Source organism: Podarcis raffonei, chromosome 12, assembly GCF_027172205.1.
Source record: "Podarcis raffonei isolate rPodRaf1 chromosome 12, rPodRaf1.pri, whole genome shotgun sequence".
NCBI lineage: Eukaryota > Metazoa > Chordata > Lepidosauria > Squamata > Lacertidae > Podarcis > Podarcis raffonei.
The window spans coordinates 59938024-59965219 of NC_070613.1; the positions used below are offsets into that span (position 1 = coordinate 59938024).

General features: G+C 44.6%; 1 protein-coding gene across 1 annotated transcript in view; it reads left to right on the plus strand.

Annotated features, from left to right (window-relative positions):
• Positions 1–27196, plus strand: part of CNTNAP2 (contactin associated protein 2) — a 971924-nt gene that overhangs the window by 908536 nt on the left and 36192 nt on the right. The window contains exons 17-21 of the mRNA XM_053359792.1: positions 7007–7225; positions 9036–9272; positions 14883–15128; positions 16058–16191; positions 24465–24558. Of these exons, the coding sequence (XP_053215767.1) occupies positions 7007–7225; positions 9036–9272; positions 14883–15128; positions 16058–16191; positions 24465–24558 (930 nt within the window). The remainder of the gene's footprint in view (positions 1–7006; positions 7226–9035; positions 9273–14882; positions 15129–16057; positions 16192–24464; positions 24559–27196) is intronic.

Below are 27196 nucleotides of genomic sequence, written 5' to 3' on the forward strand. Positions count from 1 at the left end.
CCATTTGTGCCCCCCCGACCTGCGAAGGAGCCTTTTTAAAGGCTTCGGAACGGGGGACGGGGTGAGCGGCGCAGTGCTGAGAGTCGACTGCTTCTCCTGCGGAGTGAAGCCGCATTGCCATGGTCGGAGAGCGCTGACTTCTTCTTGTGAACAATTGGATTCTAAAAGTAACAACCCGTGAGTACTACGGAAATTGGAACTGTAAAGAAAATTTTTTTTAAGAATTAGGCACGATCGGGGAAGGTGTAAAAAGGAAGTCTGCCTCCCCGTCTTGTAAACAAGTTAAAGCAAGGACCTGCTAACTAAGGTTGAGAGAACCTCTTTTTTCCTTCTTTGGTAAAAGACTTTAATTTCACGGTTTGGCAGTATAAGAAATCTTGCTGGAGGATAAAGAGCTAATTTTGGGAGCTGAAGTGCCACCCTCCCGGACCCGGGAGTGTTCCGCAAGAGAGCCTGTTGATGAGGTACTAAAGAGTTTGACAGCTGTCAAATTAGCTATCAAGACGGAAAAAGAGAAGTTTATTTCTGTTGCTTCTGCTGGTTATATCTGTTACAATTTTGTTACAATTTGTTGAAAACAAGGAAGAACTGATACAAACTAACTGGATTTTTGGATTTGAACTGGAATGAATATTAAGAAACCAAAATCCCTCTAGAGGGGGTTTTGGGACATTACAAGAATGGCTGGAGGAGGGAGAATTCAGGCTGAATTGGACAGAGTCTTTGTTCTCTTGGGAAAGTTACAAGGCCAAATTTATGTTTTGGCTATAAATGTTACAACTCTGGACTCAACTGTAAACAATATCATTGAATCTGATAAGGATTTGAATCAGGAAGTTTATTCAACTAAACAGAAAGAGAAACTTGACAACTTTGAGAATTTGGAGAAGGAGACATATGTTGTCCCTGAAGAAAAGGAAGGAGGAGCTGTAATTCTGCAGATGATGAAGGAGGACTTGAGGTCTGACATGATGGTAATGAAGGAAAATAAGAACTTGATGTGGAAAATCTGGCCTGAATTGGAGACTGAAAAAAGGAGAGATCTCCTTATGTGGAGATCTGAAGACCTAAGGATTACAAATTTGCTTAAGGTGGAGGTTGGAGCCTCGGGGACATTTGGACTTGAAAGGAGTAAGAAACAAGATTTGGGCTCCACTTTTAAGTATGGAGGACTGGTTGGAAGAAACATGGATCCTGAAGGGCCAGAGCTTCTCCGAGATTTGGTGTTTAATTTTAAGGACTATCAAAAAAACCAGCAGAGAGGAATTGAGAGAGAATTAAGAGCCTCGGATGTGAGATCTCCAGGCTAATACTAGATTAAGACTGATGGACATTTGTTGGGGACTGAAACCGGGAAAGGGGGGGGTTGGGAATCCAAAGGGTACATAATTATAATGTGTATTGTTTTTATTTTGTTTTTGTAATGTGTATGAAAATTGGAAAATTCATGGAAGGGAATTTGGGTCGACTTTAGAAAGAATGTTTTAAGAATGTTTATTGATGTATAAGTATTGATGTTTAAGTTTGGATAAGGTAAAATTGGTTTTTTAAAATGAACTAAATTAAATGAAAATAAGGTTAGCAAAAATAAATTGAGGAAATGGATGAAAGAGAAAAAGTAAAATAATAATATGTTAAATTAAGTATAGAAATAGGTTAAAAATTATGGATAAGGATTTGCTGAATTAACAATTTGAACTGGAATACAAGAAAGGGAGGTATGAGGAGGTCAGGGAAATATGTTATTGAAAAATAGGTATTGTGAACTTTATGTGTTTTTAATCTTTTTTGCTTTTTCCTTTTTGATTCTTTTTTATTGTATTAAATTTGAAAATCTTAATAAATATATATTTTTTTAAAAAAAAACAAACCTCCTGCAGGCTTGGCTAAAACGGTTGATGAGTCTCTGTAGAGCTTCCTTGGAGTGTGCAGTCACGGCTGTGTCATCTGCAAATGACATCTGTCAGAGAAGTCTTGGCATGGAGACGTGTCAGGTTGAACAGACCCCTGTTGCTCCTTGTATGGATGTACATACCATCTTCAGTCGAGCTGGAGGCATATGAGAGCAACAGGGAGAAGAATGTGCCAAAGAGGGTTGGGTCAAGAACACAGCCCTGTTTCACACCATTTTTGATAGGGAAGGCGTCTGAGAATGAGGTGTCCTATTGGAAGGTGCCCAAGACTTCTGTTGACAGAGAGATCAAGTGACCTGCATGCATATACAAACCAGCTCCAGGAGTCATGAGTATGTTGCTTCACATGGTGAGTGGATTACTTCTGCTTGGAAGTGTGATTGCTCATTGAAGATGAAGAAGTTGTGCCCACTGATGAGCTCTAGAGCGGCATCTCCGAGATTAAGAAAAGTTTTCTTGGCAGAAGTCAAAGGGATAAACTTGCAGTTTCAGACAAAGAGTTTCCTTCCTGATGAGGCTCTTTCATTTTGTGTATATATTATAAGGTTCATGTATGTGGACAGGCAGAACACGTTAATATAGTAGAGCAAAATTTGGTGGAATTTCAGTTTTGGGGATTTATTTTACAGATGATGCCCTCTGTGAAAATATATCTATGAAAATAAGTTGCTTGGGTAGTAGGAACCAAGTTGTGGGCCCGCCTCCCGAACTGATCCCTGGCAGGAAATCTTAATAAAGATCTATGTAATGCCCCAACAATGCTCCTTAACTGGGAAGCCCTTTCAGCTAAGATGGTGTTGGTTTTATTTTGTAGCCCTTCCAGGCATCTGCTTGAGTGGCAAAGTACAATTTCGAGAACCTAAACCTGTGGCCCTCTAGGTGTGCTTGGACTGCAACTCTTCTCATCCCTGACCAGTGACCATGCTTGCTGGGGCTGATGGGAGTTGGAGTTCTCAAGGGCCACGTGCTCCCCAGTCCACACCACCCTCATTCCCTGCTTGGAGAAGACTGTGGTTCATGAGAGCTCAGAGAATACATCCCTGGCTAACATTCCCTATAGAGATGAATGTGAATGGAATGCCTCTTTCGAGGTAAGATCTAAGTTGCGTAGCTTTCCCAACTGACTTTCCAATTTTTTTATTGCCTAATCCAGCAGCTGATCATTTAGTTGGTAGATGCAATAAATATTTCTTTGTGTAAACACACTTTCTTGAATATCAGTATGAATACACACACACACAAAAAAAATCTACTTTTTATAGTTTCATGGAAAGGTTAAACAGAGGTTGTGTTAGTTCAGAGCAAATAACATTCATAAAACTTTCCAGAGGCAATAAAGAGTTTGGTCTAAGAGAAAAATCAATAGTAAAGAGTTGATAACACCACTGGTATTTATAAAAATAAGTTTACAGTTCTCTGCCTTGGAGAATAATAACACGAGAAGCAATATATCCCACACAATGGAGATTCACGTTTTATATGATCAGATTTGATAGGCCTCTGGAAAGCATTTGATAAAGCCTCTAGAATATTGTAATAATGCACACATGTTTTTCTGTGGACAGCCTTTTCTCTTGAGCATCATTCTTGAGTCCCTTGCTGCATATTCATATCCTGTTTGTAAGAATCCAACATATACATTAGATATTAAAGATATGAAGAAAATATGATTGCTCACTCTCTGGAGCCAACAGGAGAGTAGAACAGGGCCTGACTAAATGTGAGCCCCACCTGTGGAACTGGACAGGATATTTTATGTGAAATAGAAAAGCAAGTTTTATTTGATCTTTGCGGCCACTGAACAGTGGGAATCCAACACAACCTGGTTGCTGAGGCTGCAGACCTATAAATGGGAGAAAGCTCTATTCTGAAGAGACATGGACGGGATTGCATTGCGAAAGTATTGAATGCTCAGTACTCATGGCTTCTTAGGCCATATTTTGACAAGCTGGCTTTTGCAGTGCGCACAATGTGGCTGCTGCAGCTGCTCTGCTATGGAGCTCTTCACAGGGAATGAAGCAGTTAATAACATGGGAAGGAAAGGGCATCCGACATGAACTTGAAATCAGTACTTAGAATAAGGCGTTAATTTTTAGTTGTTGGTTTTTGTCTCTTTTGATTTCCAAATCCCCACTGCTCTCCTGTTTTCAGTTATTTTCTCTACTGCCCATTTTTGGCATCAGCAGCAGCCCATCGGGGTGCCTTTTCTCCCACAACATGCCTATATAAGCTGAGTCTAAAAGGAGAAATCGGAAGCTCCCAACCTTTCTTTTCTTTTTACAATATTTCATGCAGGGGGGACAGAGGGGGCATCTCTCCCTGCTCACTCACTCACCAACCACCCCCCTCCACAGCTCACTCAGAGAGAGATTGCATAGCTAGAGGAGCCTTAGAAAAAAGTTCTCATCTGTGCCAATGGGGGCCTCTTTTCTGAGGCTCCTAGCCTTGCAATTGAGGTGAGAGAGTGAAGAAATCAGCCCCCTTCCTGTCTGCTGCCTACCCTGCCAGTTAGATGTGCACTTCCCCATACCTTTAATTGCTGAATAACTAATTAAAGATGCATGGTTTGTGTGGAGTTTGGAGTTTACAGGGTTAAAACTCCTTGGTGTCCTGTATCTGGGGAGGGGCCTGACGCAGGGCCGTACATCACAGGCTTTGTCTGAGTTGTCTGTGAGAGTTGGTTTCACTTTAGACTGAAAGAAGCAGCAGAGAGACTGCGTGTGCTTTTAGCACGGAGAGATGCCGGAAAGTTCTGATGGATTTATGGCTTGTAAATAAACACTTTTAGAGATAGCAACGTACTGTCTCTGGACTTGATTTATCCCTCTATCTCACACGGACGGCAGGACCGCTGCAACTCTGTTTTCCTGCCCAGGTCAGCCCCAAGCAGAGCTGCGCAGGGGAAGCGCTGACTGGACGACAGGATTTATTGCCAAAGTTTGGATTACTGTGATCCACTCTACTTGGGGCTGCCTTTCAAAAGTGCTCAGAAACTTCAACTTGAGCTTTTTTAAAAGCTTGCCTGTGCCCGGGAAATCCCAGGTGTATGGCACCCCCAGGCTCCAAGAGCTTCAGCCAGATTGCTGACGGGGCTAGTTATAGGGAGCAGGTGACTCTTTTGTTAGAACAAGCTTTGCGTGGCTGATTGCAGCCTCTGGGAACTTGGAAACAGGGCTGGTTGCCTTGCTGGAGGAGAAGGCACAGCAGCATGAGGCCTGCCTATCCATGTTTCAAGCCACTGGGGGAAATGAGGGGGTTTTTGCTAGAGCAGAGTGGTCTATCCTGGGACAGAGATGTGGGAGGAGCTTCTAGAGAGAAGGAATATCACCCATTGCAGGAGACCACCCCCTGGAGGAATGTCACACACACAAGCAGGACTGTCAGGAGACATGCTGTGTCACTGGAGCTGCAAAATTGATTCCATGCTCTCACTTTGGACGCCAAGGAGCCAGGACAGCAGTTGCAGACCTCAGAATACACTAAGGTGGCTGTGGAAGGTACAATGCACAGAACAATTCCTATGTATTGATGGTAGGTGACTTTTGATAATCTTGGTTGCCCTTCTCAGCATACGTTCCAGCTTGTCAACATCCTTCTAAAACTGGTGCCCAGAACTGGACACAGTATTCCAAGTGTGGTCTGACTAAGACAGAATAGAGTGGGACTATGACTTCCCTTGATCTGGATCTGGGCACTATGCTTCGATTGATGCAGCCTAGAAGAGCATTAGCCTTTTTTGCTGCTGCATCACATTGTTGGCTCATGTTAAGCTTGTGGTCCACCAAGACCCCCTAGATCCTTTTCACAGGTGTCCCTCATCTTATATTTGTGCATCTGGTTTCCCTGCTTAAGTGCAGAACCTGACATTTTTCCCTGCTGAAATTCATTTTGTTGGTTTGGGCCCAGTTCTCCAATCCATTAAGGTCATCTTCAATCCTGGATCCATATTCTGTGGCATTAGCTACCCCTCTCAGTATGGTGTCATCTGCAAATTGGATCAGCATCCCCTCAATTCCTTCATGCTGAACAGCAACAGGCCCAGGACAGAACTCTGTGGCACCTCACTTATCACGTTTTCCATGAGGAACCATTAACAAGTACTCTTTGGGTTCGGTCAGTCAAGCAGCTACAAATCCACCTAGCAGTTACCTCGTTCACCCCACATTTTACCAGCTTCTTCGCAAGAATATAACGGGGGACTCTGTCAAAAGCCTTATTGAAATCAAGATGCACTATGTCCACAGCATCCCCCAATCCACCAAACTTGGAAGTCCATCAAAAAAAGAAATGAGGTTCATCTGGCATGACTGTTAAATCTTTTATATTTATATATAATTTTAATTCTATAAATGTTTAATTGGTTTTAATGATTCCACCTCTGTGTTCTTAGCTCTTCCAATTTTATCTGTAAACGGAAAGCCAGGGTAAAAAATAAATATGCAATGATAACAATACCTAGCTGGATGCTAATTTATGCAAACACCTAGGACTCTGCTACATTAGTCAAGAAATAGTGTTTTGTATGCGTTATAAACACGTAACACCAGATGGCACCAGAGAGCAAATAAATTCTAAGTGATTTTCCATAGCTTTCCCCCCCTTTTGTTTAATCTCTGATTTGTTTATAGTGTTTTTTTAATCTCTGATTTATTTATAGCGTTTTTTCCACCCCTATCTTCACCTTTAAACCTATTTTGGTTTTACAGATCTTCATTGCACATTGCTTCCTCGCACAAGGTTACATCTTCCTCCTTCATTACTTTGTTCTCTCTGTCTTTGAATGACCCTTTGGCTCTCCCATCATCGCTAGCCATTGGCCATGCTTGCTAGGGCGGATTCTTGAGGCAGTTCAGCCCCCTCTGAAGGGACCAAAGGTCCCCCTTCTGATTTATAAGACCACTCCATGGTCTTTAAAAAGTGTTTTCTTTATTCTAATTTAGAATTAAATCTCTATTGCAACTTAAATATAACAGTTAATTGTAAAGTATAGTTTCCATGTTGGTTTCAATAGCATTCATGTAAAGCAGAATTTCTTTCTTCCCCCCGCCCCCCCCCCAACCCCAAACCAAACACCATTATCGTTTTCTCATCAGCTGCAACAGATGTCTCCTTTTCGTTTGATGTTGGAAATGGCCCTGTGGAGATCCATGTGAGGTCACCTAGTCCACTCAATGATGACCAGTGGCATTGGGTCACTGCGGAGCGGAATGTCAAGGAGGCCAGCCTGCAGGTGGACCAGCTCCCCAAAGAGACCCGGAAGGCCCCCACGGAAGGACACACCCGCCTGGAGCTCTACAGCCAGCTCTATATTGGTAAGTGGGTGCTCTGGGCGGCTGAGCTACCAAAGGACTGTTTAGATTAATTTGCTTTTTTTGGTAATCTACTATGAAAAGTCTTAATAACATCTTACGTTGTTTTTTTAAAAAAAGCCAAAGACCAGAATGTCAGTGTTTTCCACCACATGCATTGGGGCCTTGATGTTGTGAGACAGCCCAGTGGTTGCCACAGAGGTCAGACGCCTTGGCCTGAATGCTGGGAAGGGGCTCTCCAGCATCATCATCTCCAAGACCACCTCCATCAGCTCACGGAGTGGTGGGATGGGCTGAACATCAGCAGCATTTAGTTCTGTCTCTCAGCTTCAACTCTGGAAATGAACCTTCAAATCCAGTCCCAGATTGGACTGTAGTCCTGATGAGAGAGATTGCATTTTTATGGGCAATGGCAACGCGCGCGCACACACACACACACACACACCCTCCGGTCTGCGCTGGTGCTGCATCCAGAACTCTGGGGTGCCAAGAATGAAGGGGGTCGCCTGGTAAATGGGTGCCCTGAATGGGCGAAGAGGCTGGGGGGGTGCAGTGGCAGTTGCTTATAGGAAGCAGGAAAATAAGGAAGGGCTGGTTAAGGTATTAGTTGGTAATGTTGGTAAATGAGTGTTTTAAATTTATCTTTAATTGATTTATTGAGCCAAATTGATTTACTTGGCCTAATTTCCAGCTGTTCAAAGATGATGCATGCTTTGTTCCCACTTAACAAAAGAAAGGCTCTTAGGGCCTCTAGGTCTATCTTGGCCTGCAAAACTGTGAAGCTGGAACATTTTGAAAGTCAATGGGGAAACCGAACTCCCTGTTTCCTCATATTAGAGTTGTATCTTGTATTTGCATCTTCTTTTATTGTCTGAAAATTGTTTCTTTTTTTACATTTTATCCATTTTGTTCAATAAAGGTTTGAAGGTTTAATATTACCAAAACACTTTAATAACCATTGACAGTAGCAGCTTGAGCTCAGGACTACAATGGTACCTCAGGTTACATAAGCTTCAGGTTCCATACGCTTCAGGTTACAGACTCCGCTAACCCAGAAATAGTGCTTCAGGTTAAGAACTTTGCTTCAGGATGAGAACAGAAATCGTGCTCCGGCGGTGTGGCAGCAGTGGGAGGCCCCGTTAGCTAAAGTGGTGCTTCAGGTTAAGAACAGTTTCAGGTTAAGTACGGACCTCCGGAACGAATTAAGTACTTAACCTGAGGTACCACTGTATTTGGATTACTAGTAGCCATATAACTGGGGGTAAAAAAACAGTGCCACTCCTATCACAGGAAGCTTGAAATTGGTTTGGCTAAGTCTCTGTTAGGGCTGGACTCTAAATTCATTTGCACAAGAATGGCGCTTATCTTAATTGCATGTCTCCTACCTTCAGAATGATTAGCAGTAAAGAGCAATTGGTGGTAATCTTGACTGGTTCAGGAGATAGTTGTGACTCATTCTGGGCTTCCACTTGCTTAGGAAGCTGTCAGTGCTGGGAGTCAGTGTGCCTTCCCATGCTTACAACCAGTTTCACAGAAGGGCTCCTTGGGAATGAATGTAAGGGGGCCAGACCTAGTTTCCCTTACCCCCAACCCCACTCCCCCAACCCAGTTTCCAGGCAAGGCCTTCTGGTAGAGTCGCCAGTCCCTCCACACACCTCTCTCCTCAGAGGTCTGCCCAGCGGGGGGGGGGGACGGACCTGTGGAAACAATCCCTGGCTCTTCTCTTTTTGACCCTCCTGTGCAATATGTGAAAGCGGTTATTCGCCATCTAGAAGGAGCATCTTTCGACTGAGCATTTTCCATTCTTGCCCAGGTGCCGCAGGAGGACAGAAGGGGTTTCTGGGCTGCATTCGCTCTTTAAGAATGAACGGTTTGACTCTGGATTTAGAAGAGAGAGCCAAAGTCACCCCTGGTGTGAAACCTGGGTGCTCAGGCCATTGCACCAGCTTTGGGATGTACTGCAAGAATGGTGGCAAATGTGTTGAAAAATACCATGGCTACTCGTGTGATTGCTCTGGGACAGCATACGACGGCCCATACTGCAAAAAAGGTAACATTTTACATAGGATCATGGCACCATTTCCGAGTGTAGCACATGGACATTGTGGATCATAGTTTGTTAGACAAAAAATACCTTCCCATCACAGACTGGAGCCAGCTGAATGTGTACAAGCCAGAAGGGGCGTAGAGCAGGTTTCTCCAGATGTCTGGATTCATACATATGCGCCAACTTACAGGGCAGATGGGGGGGGTCCCGCGTGTGTGCGATGTCACACGCACATGCTAAGCATCCCGAGAGCTGGCTTCTCCCTTCTGCAGCTCCTGTCGATCTTGCACCCAGCAGCCGGCCATGAAAGCTGTGAGTCTGCGCTTGGCCCCCTGAATATTGAGCCAATTAATGATGCAGGGCCCCCAGAGAGCTCAGCCCCCCCTCCAGTGGTGCCCCTGGATTCATCTATACCTTCCAGCAGTGCTAGGGAGAATCAAGAACTTGCGGAGAGATGTGGGGGGCATCAAGTGAGCAGCAGAGGAGGCGGGAGAGAGGGCGGAGGGGGGGGTGGGAGGCAGAGGCGGGCAGGATGCTGCTCTCAGGGCGCTGTGAGAATGCACCTTCAGTTGTTGGACTATTGATGTGTCTTGCTCTAAGGGATGGTAAATAATTGCAGTAACAACCAAGTTGTTACGACATTTTCTTTTTTCTCAGTAAAATAATGCAGGGAAGCTCCCCTCCACTTCCTACTCATCTCCCTGCCTAGTCTAGTCAGAAACTCATAGCAGAAGTCTAGCTGACAAATAAAAAGAAAAGAAAATGAGAGAAAAAAGAAAGAAACAGAGGAGGAAGGATCACATGCATTATTAGCCTAATAAAGGGTAAAGTGTATTATACTAATTCGGTCCTTATCTTCTAATGCTGTGTCTTCATGTGCTCCTCCATAGTCTCTCCAATACTATTTCTGCATGTGCATGAGGAATAATATTGTAGGTCTAAACAATTGCAGTCGCTCATTGGGCTGCAATGTGACTTCTCATTATTAGCATGTCCCCATTTATGTCTTTCTGCCACATTACATATGTTTATTTATAAAACTGAGAGATTGGTAACCATGACTAGACGCAAAATAGTACAGAGCAATTCCCGCCCTCTCTCTTCCTCTCCCAGCCCTACGGGGGATAAAATAGCAGCTGCTACACTCCCTTATAGTGTAGTTTTTCTACTCTGTGTAAAAGTGAGAAATATGCTGATATTGTGTTTCCAAAGATCTGAATTTATTGCAGGGTTTGATGCCCAAAATAAGTACAGCAGGCTGGACAAAAATGACTTTGTCAGATTCAATTTGTCAAAACTGATTGCTGCAATCTAAAAATTAGTTTGAGCCAACAGTGTGACGTGGCAGCTAAAAAAGCCAGTGCAATTCTGGGCTGCATCCTATTGAGTATAGCATCTAGCTCAAGGGAAGTAATAGTGCCACTGTATTCTGCTCTGGTCAGACCTCACCTGGAGTACTGTGTCCAGTTCTGGGCACCACAGTTCAAGAAGGACACTGACAAACTGGAACGTGTCCAGAGGAGGGCAACCAAAATGGTCAAAGGCCTGGAAACGATGCCTTATGAGGAACGGCTAAGGGAGCTGGGCATGTTTAGCCTGGAGAAAAGGAGGTTAAGGGGTGATATGATAGCCATGTTCAAATATATAAAAGGATGTCACATAGAGGAGGGAGAAAGGTTGTTTTCTGCTGCTCCAGAGAAGCGGACACGGAGCAATGGATCCAAACTACAAGAAAGAAGATTCCACCTAAACATTAGGAAGAACTTCCTGACAGTAAGAGCTGTTTGACAGTGGAATTTGCTGCCAAGGAGTGTGGTGGAGTCTCCTTCTTTGGAGGTCTTTAAGCAGAGGCTTGACAACCATATGTCAGGAGTGCTCTGATGGTGTTTCCTGCTTGGCAGGGGGTTGGACTTGTGGTCTCTTCCAACTCTATGATTCTATGATTCTATGATTCTAAGTGGGGCCTTTTAGCGAGGTCAAACTGTAGAGAGGCACTTTCAGAGATTATGGGAAAGTGAGAACCCTAGAGAAGGGAGAGCAATAATTTGTGGATAATTTAAGAAAACAGAGAGGAGCAGACCCCCCAAAAGTTCTTCTCACTCACAGGGAAATGTTGGAGCACCTGCTTCCTAAGGGACCCTGTGGCACATCTTAGAGATGACTCTGAGTGGACTAGAACATATAAAGCAAAAGTGCTGAGATCTGATTTGCAAAGCAGACTAGGGGCCCGTTCAGACCAGACTTGAGACAGGGCAGTCATGTGTCCTAAATTTAGAGAAGACCATCCTCTGTTTTAAGCACTGTCCAGTCCAGTTCAGTTTAAAAATAAGGAAGTCCAAGAAGGGGGAGCAGGGCTCTTGAAATTGTCCAGCAATAGTCCCCACTTGGGCAGCAGACACGGGTCACCTGGTCAGAGTCTTCGCCACTATGGCGAGCTACATGAGATTTCTTTAAACGATAGCAATTGTTTCTGAATTTGAATCTATACATATTAATTAGGGTGTGCAAATGTTGTGCATGTCGTTGTCCTCTCCTTTGGCAAAGCATTCCTATTTTTGAGGGGTGCATAAGTGGTCATCCTCGGGGGAGGAGCAGGAATATGGCTGCCCAGCCAGTCTTTCCCACCTCCAGACCATCCAGACACCAGCACATTGTGTGTCATATTTGCATAGGGGTCAATACCTGAAGTCCAGCATGTATTGGCCCAATGGCACATTCATTAACTCACTGAAAACCCAGGAGATTACTCCATGGTTTGGGCCTATGGACGTCACAGGCGTTCGCTAACTCTGATGTCTGAAATGCAGCCCTCTGGCAGGCTCCAAGGAGGAAGACGTGTGCCTTGTGGGTGCCATAGGCAAGAACATTGCTTTACATGCACAGAGCCTCGTTCAGTCTGGCTGGGAGACAAGAAACTGCACATATTCCAGTAGTGAAAATAGATCCTTCTTTATCTTACACAACAGTGACTTTCGATTTCAATGCATTTACAGGACCGGTAAATAGGAATGATACAAAAGAATCTAAGCAAATAAATGCTGCTGGCACTGAGGACCAGCCTAGATTGGTTTATAACTAGCAAGCACTTCTCAGGGTGAGCGTGGGCCACACACTATGGGAATATTTTTATTGATGAAATTCATGCTTGGAATTCCTGATTGATGGCTGCTGTGAAATTGCACCGCTTCCCGTCTTTGGAGGCCCCGATCTCGCCTATGAGTGACACTTCAGGTGCCGGAGATTTGCAGCAGCTGGCCAAGGACATAGCTGTCAAAATGGAGTTTGACATTTCTTTTTCTTTCTATTAGGAGCTTTTTCGGGTGGGGGGGTGTAATCAGCTGCAATTGTTCTTTCACTGATCTGAGAAATTGTTATGAGGAGCGGCTGAAATGAGTCTGCAGTCCCAGAGATTGCTTTGCTGACCTCATTTTGCCCTTAGTTTACGTATGTTTCCCTTCTTTGTGGAAGCCGCCCAGCAGCACTTAATGGCATTTCTGAGGGCTGAACCAGTTTGTATTCATTTTGGCATTCTTATTAGCTTGCTGCCTAAGCAGAGGGGCTGGGGGACATATCCTGAAATTAATGGGCTTGTTTTTATATAGGAACTGAGGTGAGGAAGATATCCCTCTCCATCTTCACATAAGAGACGAGAGAGGATTTGGCCACTGGGCAAAAGAGCAGGGGAAAGCGTTTGACTGCAGCAGCTTTTGCAGAGCTCCCCTCCTCACAGCTTTCATGCTCTTGCTGACTCTTTGGGCTCCACTGTGCTCTGGGCATCTCAGTTATGATGGCCTTGGCAGTGTAAACTGCCTTGAAGAATTGATAGAAAGGGGAGCTATAAATTGTGTTTCAGCACAATCCTAGCTGTGTCTTACTCAGAAGCAAGTCTTGTGGGGTTAGGACTGCAGCCATCCTTAGCAACTCCTGAGCAGAAAAGTGTTGTCGTTGCTGCTGCTGCTGCTCCTGGTCCCGCTTGCAGGTTTCCCACGGGAACCTGCATGGCCACTGTGACTAGATAGGCCTTCGGTCACATCCAGCGGGGCTCTTAGGAGCAGATAAAGAAAAGACCAGGTGTCTATCATCAAAATTCATCCTAATCCAAATAGGACCCTGTTGCAAGACTCCTTTGCCTCGCTTCTAGATGAATAGGAGTATAATTTTGCCATTTTTGTACGTCCCGAAATTGCAATGAAAATATATGGAAACCTAAGAGTTGCTTACAAATGCTGGAAAAGTCTACATTTTGTAATGGTCCTGGAAGAAAGAATATTTGCACCGTGTGCTAAGATATAGGCTGCTTAATTAATGTCCAGCATTGCTATCCAAAACCATCATCACTATTTATAAAACTCCCAAAACCATTGAAAAAAGTGTCTTAATTCACATGGATATAACAGGAAGAAGTGCATCAGCAGCATCTCCTTTCACTGCCCAACAACAAGAACTGGAGGTTTATAATGAGATGGGATAAAGAACTAAATTGAATAGGAGACAAAGGGTATTTTAAAATTAGCCAGGAAAAGACTTGGAAGTGCATCAAGTGATAGGAATGCCCTCTCTTGAGGGCAGCCCACGAGGTCTGCCCTGGTAAAGCAGAGCCCGCAGGTAAGTCAGGAGGGTGCGCTGCGTGTGTGTCGGGATCGCGGCTGGACTTCGGGGTCATCATGACACTCAGAGCCAATCTACACATTCGGAATGACCCTGGGGGGCTGTGCAGCTTTAGGGGCGACAGCTGCAGGCCGAGATTTTTGAAACCTACAAGTCCCCCACACTTTTAAAGGTTTTGATGATTAATTGATTAACTGGTTAAAAGGTAGACATTTGATTACAGAAATACCCACCACAGATTGATAGCCCCAGGGAATACCTCACTCCAACACATGAACCCAAACTTTTTTATTGATGCCCTTACTCATTTCAAGCAGTTGCCTAAGACCTCATCACACAACCCTGGAGTCTTCTATCATGGCCTCTGAAAAAGCACTTGAAATGTTTGTGGATGGAAGCAGTCATCTGCATGCCAGTCATGTCCCTAGAAGCGCCATTTTGTGGGCAAAATGCTGTTGAACCATAAAGTGGGTCAAACCCAAAGTAGTGTGGCTCACAGTTGGTAGTGTCCGCATGTAAGTTTGAGATTTTCATTATCAAGCAAAAGGGATGAAATTGGATCTAACAAAAAAGGAAGGTGTAAAATGGAATTGCTTTTCATGTTAGTATTTTGGAGGAGATTTATGGTGGAATGACAGCTATAAATCTATCACAGAGAGCTCTGAAAAGAAAGGATGGACTGTTGCTTTATGTGATTGCACCAGGGACACTTCTAAACACATTAGTTCATTTTTTGGGAAAGCAACAAAGTGCAATACTTGCTAGTGTTAGATTTAACAAAGTCTTGTGAAATTGCTTCATTAAAATCGTTTCCAGGTGTTGCCCCATTCTCAGCAGTTTCTTTACTGGGCATTTGCCTGCCCATCCATCACATCTGTCCAGACTGGCCCATTGTTCTAGTAAATTGAGAGGTGAGCTGATGATAAGATTACGATAATTATAGTGTGTGTCCATCCAAATATGTCATAGTACTGTAACTTCCTTTTTCTCTTTCCCCTTCTCCAGACGTGGGCGCTTTTTTTGAAGAGGGAATGTGGCTCCGGTATAATTTTTCATCTGTGGGGAATAACGTGAAGGACTTAGGTAGCAGAACTCTCTTGAGCTCAAAGGAAACAGAGAACGTTGTGTCAGACCAGAGCCTGAAGAAAGAAGAGCTGAGCTTTAGCTTCAGCACTAACAAAGCCCCCTGTATCCTCCTGTATGTCAGTTCTTACTCCCAGGACTACATGGCTGTGCTGGTGAATCCCTCCGGTAAGTGCTTTGTCTTTGCTCTCCTTATGTGAAAATTCCTCACCTTATGTGTTTATTATACTGTTGCAAAAGTTGGGTGCTTGCTCCTCTCTCTGCTGAGCGGCAGCAAAAACCCATGGAGTTCCAGGCACTCACCCAGGGTGACAGTGTCCCTTTGGAGAATTGAGACAAAACGGAGACTGTCGTAGCTTTAAGAAACAGGGTGTGTCAGTCTGCATGGGGGGAGTCCAGACCTTGCAGCATGTTCATCTCAAGAGGGGCTTGACCTGCACAGCTGTGCAACCATGGAGTCCAAGGCATCTCACCCAGCCAGCCTTCAGCCAGCCTGCCCAATATGGATCCCAGTCTTTCTTCTCCCCTTTCTTCTTCCCAGAACACACTTTGCTTTAAAGACTCAGATTGTGAGTTCTGTACTATTGCAGTCATAATCCTTGCCAGTTTGGGGATAGCAGAGAGTTGTAGCTGCTTTGTTGTTGAGATGTTGACCCCATCGTCTTACCTACAACTCCCCTTGTACCGTGTGCAAGTTCTGCTTTGAAGCATGTCACACGGGAACAAACCCTCGGGAAACCATGGCTGAGGACAGTGCTGTGGCAAACCTGAGCTTGCTTCTGTGGAATGTGTGAAATGGCCTTCGGACCTCAAATCATTACAATCGCACATTGCCCTGGACCCAGAAACATCATAAAGAGGTCACTGAAATGTCACTAAAAGGGCAGAATGGGGGTGGGGTAGGGTGGAACGAGGTATTTGCAGGGTTTTTCAGTGGGTTTCAATTATACGTGATTTCACCGACATGTGTTGTGCCTCAGAACATAACCCCCACATCACAATGACAGGATGTAAAAACTAAAAAGTTGCAATTTTTATAGAAAAAGTTCTAGAAAACAGATAACAATAACTGAATAGTTGAATGTTATTTTCTGTAGGAAACTTGCAGATTCGATACAACCTTGGAAGCACTAAAGAGCCGTATAATATTAATGTAGATCACAGGAACGTGTCAAATGGACAACCACACAGCGTTAACATAACACGGCAAGGAAGGTTTATCAGTCTCCAGGTAAATGTGCTGTTATGGGGTCATTGATAACATTAATGGTAAGAATGTGGAATTTGCAAATGGAATGCAGGCAGAAGGCGGAGGAATCTAAGCCAGCCAGGCATCAAACACAGATGGGAATGCTCATGCCTCCTTTGGTCAGAGAGAGAAAGGGAGAGAACAGTGTTCCCCAAAGTGGGCGATGCTGCCCCCTGGGGCGTTGGAATGATCCTGGGGGGCGGTAGCAGTCTAGGCTAGGGTGCAATTGGGGGGCGGCATTGAATAAAAATAAAGGGGTGGGGGAAGCATAAAGAAAGAAGAGAAGAACATTATTGAAAACTGTACATGTTTCATCTGATGCTTACCATCCGGTTGGGCGCCATTGTGGGACAGTGACAGCGCCTCCCCTGGAGGTGAGGGGTTTTCCCAGGCTTGAGGAAACCCTTTTTGCAGCTTGCCTGCCTCTTTGGCAAAGGCCAGGTGGGCTGTGGCACCGGCCCCTCCCTTAGGGCGGATCGGACTGTTTGTTTGCTTAAAGAAGGGAGATTTCCACGGGGGGCACTGAGTAGGTTTTTTTCTTGAAAAGGGGGCAGTAGGCAGTATTTGACTCCAATCAAATAGTTGGCAAAGGCTTTTGTAGGAGTTGAACTACATTTATAATTACATCATGATGAATGAATATTAAAGACAGAAAAGCCTTGCAAAAACCTAGGAGTGCACATGCACACACTTTGCTTAGAAACAGAACTTTTGTTTAGGACAAGGGACTATAACTGTAACCTTTTTTAAAAAAGACTTTAGTTGTTGTTTTGCACTTCCTGTATAGTGTTCTGTTTTATTTGCTTGGTTTTATTTAATTTTTAATTGTCCCTGAGCTTTTCTGTTGTCAAGCAAGGACCAGAACTGCCTCATGAATGTTAGTCTTCAGTATTTGGCATGAAGGGAGAGGATCTGCGCAGGGAGAGAGACCTGGCCGTTGGTTGTGCTTGTCTGGCCTCCCTGGGCTGCTGAGGTCCCCTCTGAGTTCTGAACACCTGGGAGCCCTCCTTTTCTCTCCCCTTCCAGCAAGATCGGACTCTGAGAGAAGGGGCTTCTCCCTCCTCCCTTTTCAGCACTGAGTTCCAGGCGTGCCGCAGAGATCCCTGGTGCATCCAGTTTTTCTCCTGAACCTGGTGCAAAGAAGTCTCACCCCCTTTCCTGATCAGAGGGAACCATTCTGCTTAGTACTGAGCTGGCGCTCAAACTCAGCAGGATCACTCTGCCTTCATAGGGGCTGATGCGAAGAAGGAGCAATCCTGCTTTCTTTCTTTTTTAAAAAAAGACTGTACTTGAATATATATTCATTGGCTGATTGTTTTTCTTACTAATAATTGTGATTTTACTAAAACAAAATATTCTTTTGCAACTTACACATCTTCAAAATATATTCCTTTTGTCCTTCACCTTTTGATGAAGGATGGTACATTGTGAGCCTGTGGACAAGGTTTGCCTTATCTTTTAATATCTGTATAGCACTTAGAAAGTTTTAAGTACAATACAAGTATTGTTATTAATGCAGAAACTCCAAGTGTTTTCCAGGGACAGTCCAGGATTTACAGAAGCTGTCCCAGTTTCTGATTTGATCCCAGAATATCCCGCTTTTCCTTAGGTCGCCCCTATTTCCATCAGTGAAATTTTGGAGGGGCTGCAGTTATGCGACCCCCGAGCCAAGGAGATAAGTGACTCTACAACCTTTCAATCCTGCCCACCTAGCAGTCCGAAAGCACGTCAAAGTACAAGTAGATAAATAGGTACAGCTCCGGCGGGAAGGTAAACGGCGATTCCGTGCTCTGCTCTGGTTCACCAGAAGCGGCTTAGTCATGCTGGCCACATGACCCGGAAGTTGTCTGCGGACAAACGCCAGCATCCTCAGCCAATAAAGCGAGATGAGCGCCGCAACCCCAGAGTCATCTGCGACTCGACCTAATGGTCAGGGGTACCTTGGCATTGACCTTTACAACCTTTAGAAGGCAGCCCTGGATATTTTATTATGCTTTTATATATGTTGGAAGCTGACTGGGCAAGCCAGTCAGGTGATTGGGGTGGGAAGAAGAAGAAGAAGAAGAAGAAGAAGAAGAAGAAGAAGAAGAAGAAGTAGTAGTAGTAGTCCCTATTTTCATCGGAGAAATGTTGGAGCGTCTTTTTACCACAAGATATTTCAACTCTTAATGTCTCACTCCCTGATAACCACTAGATGGCAGCACATCATAACTTTTTGAAAGGCTCTTCTCCTGTTTTCCTTATTCCCACATATTAAATTATTATTGGTAGCTAGCTATCAGAAATTAGTCAGCCATTATTGATTTCTGGACACCCGCAATACCTATTTGAGGATAAAGAATCACCATGTGTGTTAAGTTGTGGGTGAACATACCAGACAACACAGCGATTCTTCAAACAGCTCTTGTTTATTCACGGGCCAGAACAGAACTGAGCTGAAGGGTTCAGTCAGCCTGCTTATATAGAGCTCCACTAGAACACAACTGTAACACTTTCTGTAACTATTCAATCACTGAACATCATGGAAAAGCCATGTGTGAAAAACTAAGTACACCTTATGATTCAATAGCTTGTAGAACCACCTTTAGCAGTAATAACATGAAGTAATAGTTTTGTGTAGGACTTTATGCATCTCTCACATCATTGTGGAGGAATTTTGGCCCATTCTTCTTTACAGCATTGCTTCAGTTCATTATGCACAGCTCTCTTAAGGTCCCGTACAGCATTTCCGTTGGGTTGAGGTCTGGACTTTGACGGGGCCATTGCAACCCCTTGCTTCTTTTCTGTTGTAAATTTGCTGATGTGCTTGGGATCCTTGCCCTGTGGCATGACCCAGGTTCGGCCAAGCCTCAGCTTTCGGGCAGATGGCCTCACATTAGAATACTTTGGTGTACAGAGGAGTTCTTGTCGACTCAATGACTGCAAGGTTCCCAGGTGCCCTGTGGCTGCAAAACAAGCCCAAATCATCACCACCATGCTTGACAGTTGACATAGGTTTGGTTTTTGCCAAATGTGGTGCTGTGCATTATGGCCAAACATCTCCACTTTGGTCTCATCTGTCCAAAGAACATTGCTCCAGAAGTCTTGTGTTTTGTTCAGATGCAACTTTGCAAACCAAAGCCGTGCTGCCATGTTCTTTTTCAGAGAGATGAGGCTTTCTCCTGGAAACCCTTCCAAACAAACCATACTTGTTTTGTCTTTTTCTAATTGTACTGTCATGAAACTTAACATTTAATATGCTAACTGAGGCCTGAGGAGCCTGAGATGTAACTCTTGGGTTTCCTGCAATTTATCTGAATGTTGCACAGTCTGACCTCGGGGTGAATTTGCTGAGACGTCCACTCCTGAGAAGATTGACAACTGTCTTAAATGTTTTCCACTTTTAAATAACACTGGTCAACAACAAATTTGTTGTCTGCGTTTTTTCAGTTGATTTAGGACGAATCTGATGCGCTGAATCCAAAAATCACATTGGTTTTGCTCAATCAGGTCAAGTTTTTGAGCTATGGCACATGTCATAGAATCATAGAATCATAGAGTTGGAAGAGACCACAAGGGCCATCGAGTCCAACCCCCTGCCAAGCAGGAAACACCATCAGAGCACTCCTGACATATGGTTGTCAAGCCTCTGCTTAAAGACCTCCAAAGAAGGAGACTCCACCACACTCCTTGGCAGCAAATTCCACTGTCGAACAGCTCTTACTGTCAGGAAGTTCTTCCTAATGTTTAGGTGGAATCTTCTTTCTTGTAGTTTGGAACCATTGCTCCGTGTCTGCTTCTCTGGAGCAGCAGAAAACAACCTTTCTCCCTCTTCTATGTGACATCCTTTTATATATTTGAACATGGCTATCATATCACCCCTTAACCTCCTCTTCTCCAGGCTGTATTTTTTTACGTTTTTGTTCACATATACGCTTGTGTGGAGCATTTTAGAAGAAATTGGTGGGGGTAAAATGCCATGTTGAATAATTGTTTTGATTGGAAATGATTATTTTCATGACAAGAAGTATTCGGGTCTGATAGTTCTGGGTGATTATGTTGAAAAGGGATCAGTTTGAAGTCATAAAACCTTGAAATCTTCCATAAATTGGTGCAGCTGGGATCAACAGAAAGAACCGGAGCAGCCTCAAGTATCCTGATCTTCAATCAGCACGTCGTCCTGTAGCTCATTGTGATGAAATTCCAGTGCCTATCTTCGGAGAACTTCCTGACATTAGTGACGAAGATGCCTCCAGTGTTGAAGGACATGAAGAAGAAGAAGTGGTTCTTGAAGATGATGCTCCACATCCATTTTCCCAAAAGGAGTTGAATGATCTAGTTCGCGACCTCAGCTTGTCAAAGGACTCTGCCGAACTGTTGGCATCCAGAGTGAAGGAAAAAAACCTCCTCTCTGACAGTGCTCACATCAGCTTCTTCCGCAACAGGCATCAAGAGTACCTCCGTTTTTTCTCGGAAGAGAAGGACTTGGTGTACTGTGCAGATATTGCACAGCTTCTGCTCAAGCTTGGAGTGCCACAGTACGAACCCAAAGATTGGAGACTGTTCATTGACAGCAGCAAGCGATCACTGAAATGTGTTCTGCTACACAACGGCAACCAGTTTGCCTCTATACCCCTGGCTCCCTTGAGTACACTGAAGGAGAACTATGAAGCGGTGAAGTATGTGCTGGAGAAAATTGGTTATGATCAGCATAAGTGGTTTATTTGTGTTGACCTGAAGATGGTGAACTTTTTGTTGGGACAACAGTCTGGCTTCACCAAGTACCCATGTTTTCTGTGCATGTGGGATAGTAGGGACCGTGCTCAGCATTACACGAAGAACGACTGTGCGGGAGGAATTGGTGTCTTGCAAAAAAAAGGAACGTCATCAACGACCCTCTGGTGGACAGAGACAGAATACTCTTCCCACCGCTGCACATCAAGCTCGGCTTAATCAAGCAGTTCACCAAGGCTCTGGACAAGGATGGTGACTGCTTCACTTACTTGTGCCAGGCTTTTCCAGGATTGACCATGGAGAAGTTGAAAGCTGGCATCTTTGACAGTCCTCAGATCCGTCAGCTCATCAGAGATCCAGAGTTCGGAAACTTGATGAACGAAGTGGAACTGGAAGCGTGGAAGGCATTTGTTCTGGTAGTGAATAACTTTTTTGGCAACAATAAGGCCAGAAACTACACAGAACTTGTCAACAACATGCTGACTGCTTTCAGAAACCTGGGCTGCAACATGAGCGTCAAGATGTGCTACCTATTTTCACATATGGACCGGTTTCCGGAGAACCTGGGTTCAATGAGTGACGAGCAGGGGGAGAGATTCCATCAGGACATGAAAGAGATGGAGACCAGGTATCAGGGTCGCTGGGACGCAGTCATGATGGCTGACTACTGTTAGACTCTGAAAAGAGACCTCCCTGCCGCTGAGCATTCCAGGAGTTCCAAGAAACGGAAGTTCAAGCCCTGAAGTTTGAAAAATGGTGAAGCAACATGCAATTTACGTGTACTTACCTTTATCAATGCCCACCATTCAGTTTACAGTAAACCTGACCTGATGGAGAGAAACGGATGCCATTTCCTGATTCAGCAGTGCAAAAATACCCTAAATCAGTTGTAGAAATCTAGACAGCATTCAAAAAGTAAAAAAATGTTCCCCAGTGAATCTTTCTCACTGAATGATGGACATAAAATTGGTTGGAGATGGCCTTAGAACCCTTCCCAGTTTCATGGGCAGCAGCACTTGCTTCTCTAAGAGCCTTGTGTTGTCTTTCTTCTTTGGCATTGTGTTCAAACACACCTGAATGCTCCAGACCAGCAAACTGCCAAAGCTTTGGCTCTTATAGAGGTGGGCACACTTGCTGATGATCAATTAAGCAAGGGCATTTGATTAGCAGCCCCTGCCTGCTACTTAGCCTCTTAATTCCTATGGAAGCAGTAAGGGTGTACTTAGTTTTTCACACACAATTTCTCCATTTTGGCTTTATTTCTGCTAAATAAATCATGAGACAGTGTAATATGTCGTGTGTTGTTGTTCATCTGAGGTCGTGTTACCTAATTTTAAGACCTGCTAAGGAACAAATGATTGTTCTTATGTCTTCATATGTAAAACCACATAATTCAAAGACGGGGCACTTTCTTCTTCCTGTGACTGTATATATCTATATCTCCCGCTGGCTGGTGCTATGAAGTACGAATTCTTTTAAATCTAGTAGATATTTTCCCATTTATAAGAACACGTCCCTGACCAGCAGCATCTCTTACTATCAGCTGCCTACACCATGGTATACGAATAGTAATAAAACTCAACAACTTTGAAGTTGTCATTCTTCTGATTTCCTCCTGCTTTTTATTCAGCCTGAAAATATTCACACCTATTGCTATTTCCCCCAATAATATTGCTCAGCTGCAGGAATTCTGACAAGACTGACGCACAAGATGCCCAGTGCTCATCAGTTTCCCTCTTTTGTTTTGGTATCGGACACCACGGGTTTCACTCTGGCACAGCTGCCGGTTTTTCACCCTTGAACTGGGAGAACGGGGGTTGCTACCTGCTTTCATGTGACCAGGCTGATGTCCGCATTTGCTCCCTAAGCCTCATGTTTTCTAAAGAAAGAAAAGGAAGCACAACCTTTTTCTTTTGGTTATGACCTCAGATGGTTGGCCACTTTAAACCAGCCTCAGAGACATTAATATTCTAGTTCCTCTTAGGAAATCTGGGCTCAGTTCTCCTCCACTCCTTTCTCCCTTGCTCTCTTTGCCTGCTTGCTTATTCCCTTTCCACTTCCCTGTTTGTATCCATCTGGCTTTTCTGTTTAGACGGGGGCACCAGTCTTTTCTCCTCACCTGGCAAGTGTCTAGCCCAGGGTTGTCCTGAACATTGCAATGCTGAGCAGAAAAGATGGTGTAGCTTTCTATGTCAGCTTTGAAAGGGAGGGTGAAAATGCAGCTCCTTTTCTGTCAGCATCACTCAGGAAAATTAGTAAGGAATTGCGGAAGCCCTCCTAACACACATCAACACAGGGGGGCGTTGAAATTTACTCTTTCTCTGAATGCCCATATGTAGCTTTCTCCCAAAAGAAGGAGATGGTTGCCACGCCGAGATCCACATGGCATTAGGTTCCAGAGGTCCCAGGCGTGCTCAGAGTTTGTGTCCTTTTGGAAATGAGGCCCAGGTAATATATGCCTTATTTACACCTGAAACTGATGGAGGGGTTCACAGCATTAACCCCCCACAGGGTCTTTTTTCTTCCATAGCCGCAGCCTTGGATTCAAACAGAAATTAAACGTTGCTCTCAAACATTGCTCTGGCTCTCTCCAACTTGCTTCTTTACTTCTAAGTCACCTCACTGCCCCATCGCTGCTCTCAGCTGGCTTTTCTGTGGAGGGAGGGGGCACCACCCATTTGACGAATGTCACTGAGCCCTTTAATCCCCCATCACCTCACCTGGAAGCTATAACAACAACAACAACAACAACAACAACTTTATTATTTATACCCCTCCCATCTTTTAACCCTTGCTGGATCCCAGGGGTTAGAGGGGTCCAACATTCCTGCCCCCAAACTCATAGCACTAGGTTTGAGTTACAACACTGTGCCAGACCTTGGCTATTAATAGATGTATTCCTTCTGCTCTATTATTCTTAATTGTTGTACTGTTAATTAATTAAGAAATTAATGATGAAAGCAATCATAATTCAGAATTCAGCAGATTTCATGTATTCAAGTATGTCAGATTCTGACATGAGCAAATGATCTCAAAATGTGTTTGGAGCTCTGGTTTTGTTTGTAGACAAAAGTCAGAATTGGGTGTGTAATTTGAATTGAAACTCCAAATCTAAATCTGGTTTTTCAACAATAACAGAGTTTGGTGCTTTGCTATTTGATTTTATTACATGAAATATGAATTGTCTCACTTTACAAAGTGTTCAACCCTGAACAGAAATCTGATAGATAAACATAAAAGGATAAATGTCCTTCATTTCTAAAGCAGACAGTTCAGCAAACCAAAAGACGTGAGCCTGTGAACGGGAGTGGATGGGAGACTGATAGCAGCACCATGTTTTGGCTATTTCTCTTCCCCACTGAGGCTTGACCCTGGCTCTCACGGTGGCTACTGCTGCTGCTGCTGGAATGTCCTGCTTATCAGGGTGAAGCCAGCAGCCCCAAGCAGAAGTGTCGGCTTAGTGAGGGTAACCTCCTCCAGGAAGACCCGGCTAGGTGGCAGCCTTCTCAAAGCCTGGCTTCTTTGCTTTTGTCTTTCTCCAGCTGGACCTCTACCCTGCCGTCACCTACACCCTGCCAGCAGCATCAAGCCTCCAGTTCCACTCACTGAAGTCACTTTTCCTAGGAAAAGTAATAGGTAAGGATCTGTTTTTAAGAGCTTTTGTTTCTTGGTTTGCTTATGGCTGTAGGGTTTAATCAGAGGGTTAAGCCTATAAAGTTATAAGGCCCAGATTATGATTAAATGGCATTTTAAAAAAATTGTGGCTGCTTTGTTCTATCAATTTATTGCAGACCCTTCATTAACTTGAAGCGACTGCTCTGTTGGGATTATAGTGTTATGCAGTCAAACAACTAAAAGGCAGGTGAGTGAAACATCCAGGTGCCCAGGGCTGGAGGCTGGCATTGGAGCATCTGAGTTTTAGGGATTCTGCTGTTCATGTGCTTATTTATTAATTACTATAATTTAATAAATTTGTATACGGCCCTTCATCCAAAGATCACAGGGCAGTTCGCAGCACAAAGTTAATGGGCGGAGATCAGGAGTGGCACAGTCAAAGAGTTGCAAGCAAGTAGCTGTAACAGCAGACTTGTATCCACAGTAAATATCAGGGTTTGGACACTGGCAGGGAAGAGCCCTTTGCAGTTCTGTATCTAACTAGACATGGCACCATACAGCCTCTGACTTAGATAGGAAATGTATTGTGGTTGGGTCACCGGTGCAATGAAGTCATCACACCATGCCAAGACCTGGAGGCTGAGAGTCTGCAATTGCCATGAATGGAACTCCCTCGCTTCACAATATAGTCCTGGGCCTTGTAAGATACACTTTACGGGTGCCTGTGTGCATTTGCTAGAGGTGCTTTGAAGTGTGGACTTGCAAGCACTGCTGACCAGCTGATGGCCAGCGATGGCTCTGTGGCCAACAATCAGCTGGCCTTAGTTGCACCAGCACAGCCAAGCAACTTGGATGCAAAGTGCTGGAGGAAGTGCTTGGAATCCAAACCCCTTTCTGTTTAGGGGGGTCTCCTTTTCTGCAGAGACTCCCAAGACTGATTGGGGGCTACAGCAAGTCTCTTTAAAGGTGTGCCTCAAAGCATATCTTCAAAGTGTCTTGCTCACTGCCAGGCAGCTTGTTGGCTTGCTTGTTTTTGTTTGTTTGTTTGATTTACATAACCCCCTCCCCCACAAGATCTCAGGGCAGTTCACAAGCTTCATCATGCTGCCAGGTGGATGGCAGGTGGGTTTGCCTGTGCAGAGTGGGAGAGATAAGATCCAGTTCCCCCCACCCTGTTCTACACCTTGTGGGAGCTGTGCAAGAACCAAGGATGCACTCCCAGGCCCTACTGTACGGGAACCCAGCAGTAATATAGAGTGGTGTAGCATGGCGGGGACTGGGGGGGGTCCTATGCCCCTGGTAAGAGAGAGAGAGAGAGAGAGAGAGAGAGAGAGAGAGAAGGGCATTTCCCCAAGTCCAATCCGTCATCCCTTATAGCACCCACAAGACTGGCTTTCCTTTCTTTGGGCTTGAAGGGCATCTCTGGTTGCTTAGCAGTGCTCAGTCTTCATGCCTGTGGGAGTCTGGGGGAAATGCCATTCTAGCATGCAGCTGGCAAGGAACACTCCGCACCATTTCTTGCCACCTCCTGTCTCCTGTTTCCGTTCTCCCTCAGCTGTGACAAGAGTATTCCTCATAGTTCATAGACTTTTGCTACATTCATCCAGTATTCTAAGTAGGTTTGTATGAATCACTCTACCCAGCCACGCACACAAACACAAAGCAACTCAGTTTATTTATGACTTAGCTTTATATTGTGCATGAAAGATTATGTGGCTGCAAAGATACTGAGCTGTCTCCATAAGCTGCCATTTTGAAAGACACTTCCAGAGGTTTAATGAAACCTTTGGAGAAACTGGAGAGGGAGACAGCAATCCTTGCCATAGGCCTTCCCTGCCACCAGCAAATTTAATATATTTACAGAGATCCCAGGGCTTTCTAAAGCCTGAACTCACAGGAACTCAGTTCCGGCACCTCTCAGGTGGGCGCCATTGCCATTCTAAGGGAAGAAGGGAGGCGTCCATGGTGAGTTCCAGCACCTCTTTTTCTAGAAAAATAGCACTGAGAAAACCCAAGTGGATGAGATGTTGGAAGTTGTTGACTGTATCTCTTGTTTTTTTCCACATTATCTTTTTTTTGAGCAGCTGAAAGGGGCTCTTGGAGGTATTTTCAGCTGTGGTGCTTGGGGAGGAAGGTTCAGTGATAGGCAAATAGCGGGGGGCCACTAGGGGGCGCATTGGAAGATGGCCGACAATACCATCTCTCCAACCCACATGGGGTAATTAAGAGGCTGTTATGGGAGTAGGCAGCCTCCCTTGTTGCCCCAAGGAAATGGGGAACACTGCCCTTGCCTGCTGTGCCCATAAATCACCCCTTAATTCGAAAGAAGGGGGTGAGGGCACTAGGCAGAATGCCCCCGTGTGGTCCTCGGCTCTCCTGGACGCTGTCTCTGATCGCGCACTAGCTGCAGCAATTTGGAATAATTAATTACAAAAGAAGCAAATGCACATATTTCAAGTGAAGAAGGGGAGTGAAGTCTGCTAATTTAAGTGACCTCTGCGAAAGAAGACGACGGGTTGGAGAAACAGGAATATTTTACGATGAAGATACACCAAAGGCTGGGTATGTTGACAACGGGGCTGAATGGGGGGGGGACCTTTTTTACTTTCGTTCTATGTGATTTACAAGAACCCCTCCTCATTAGAATCGTCGGTTTAAC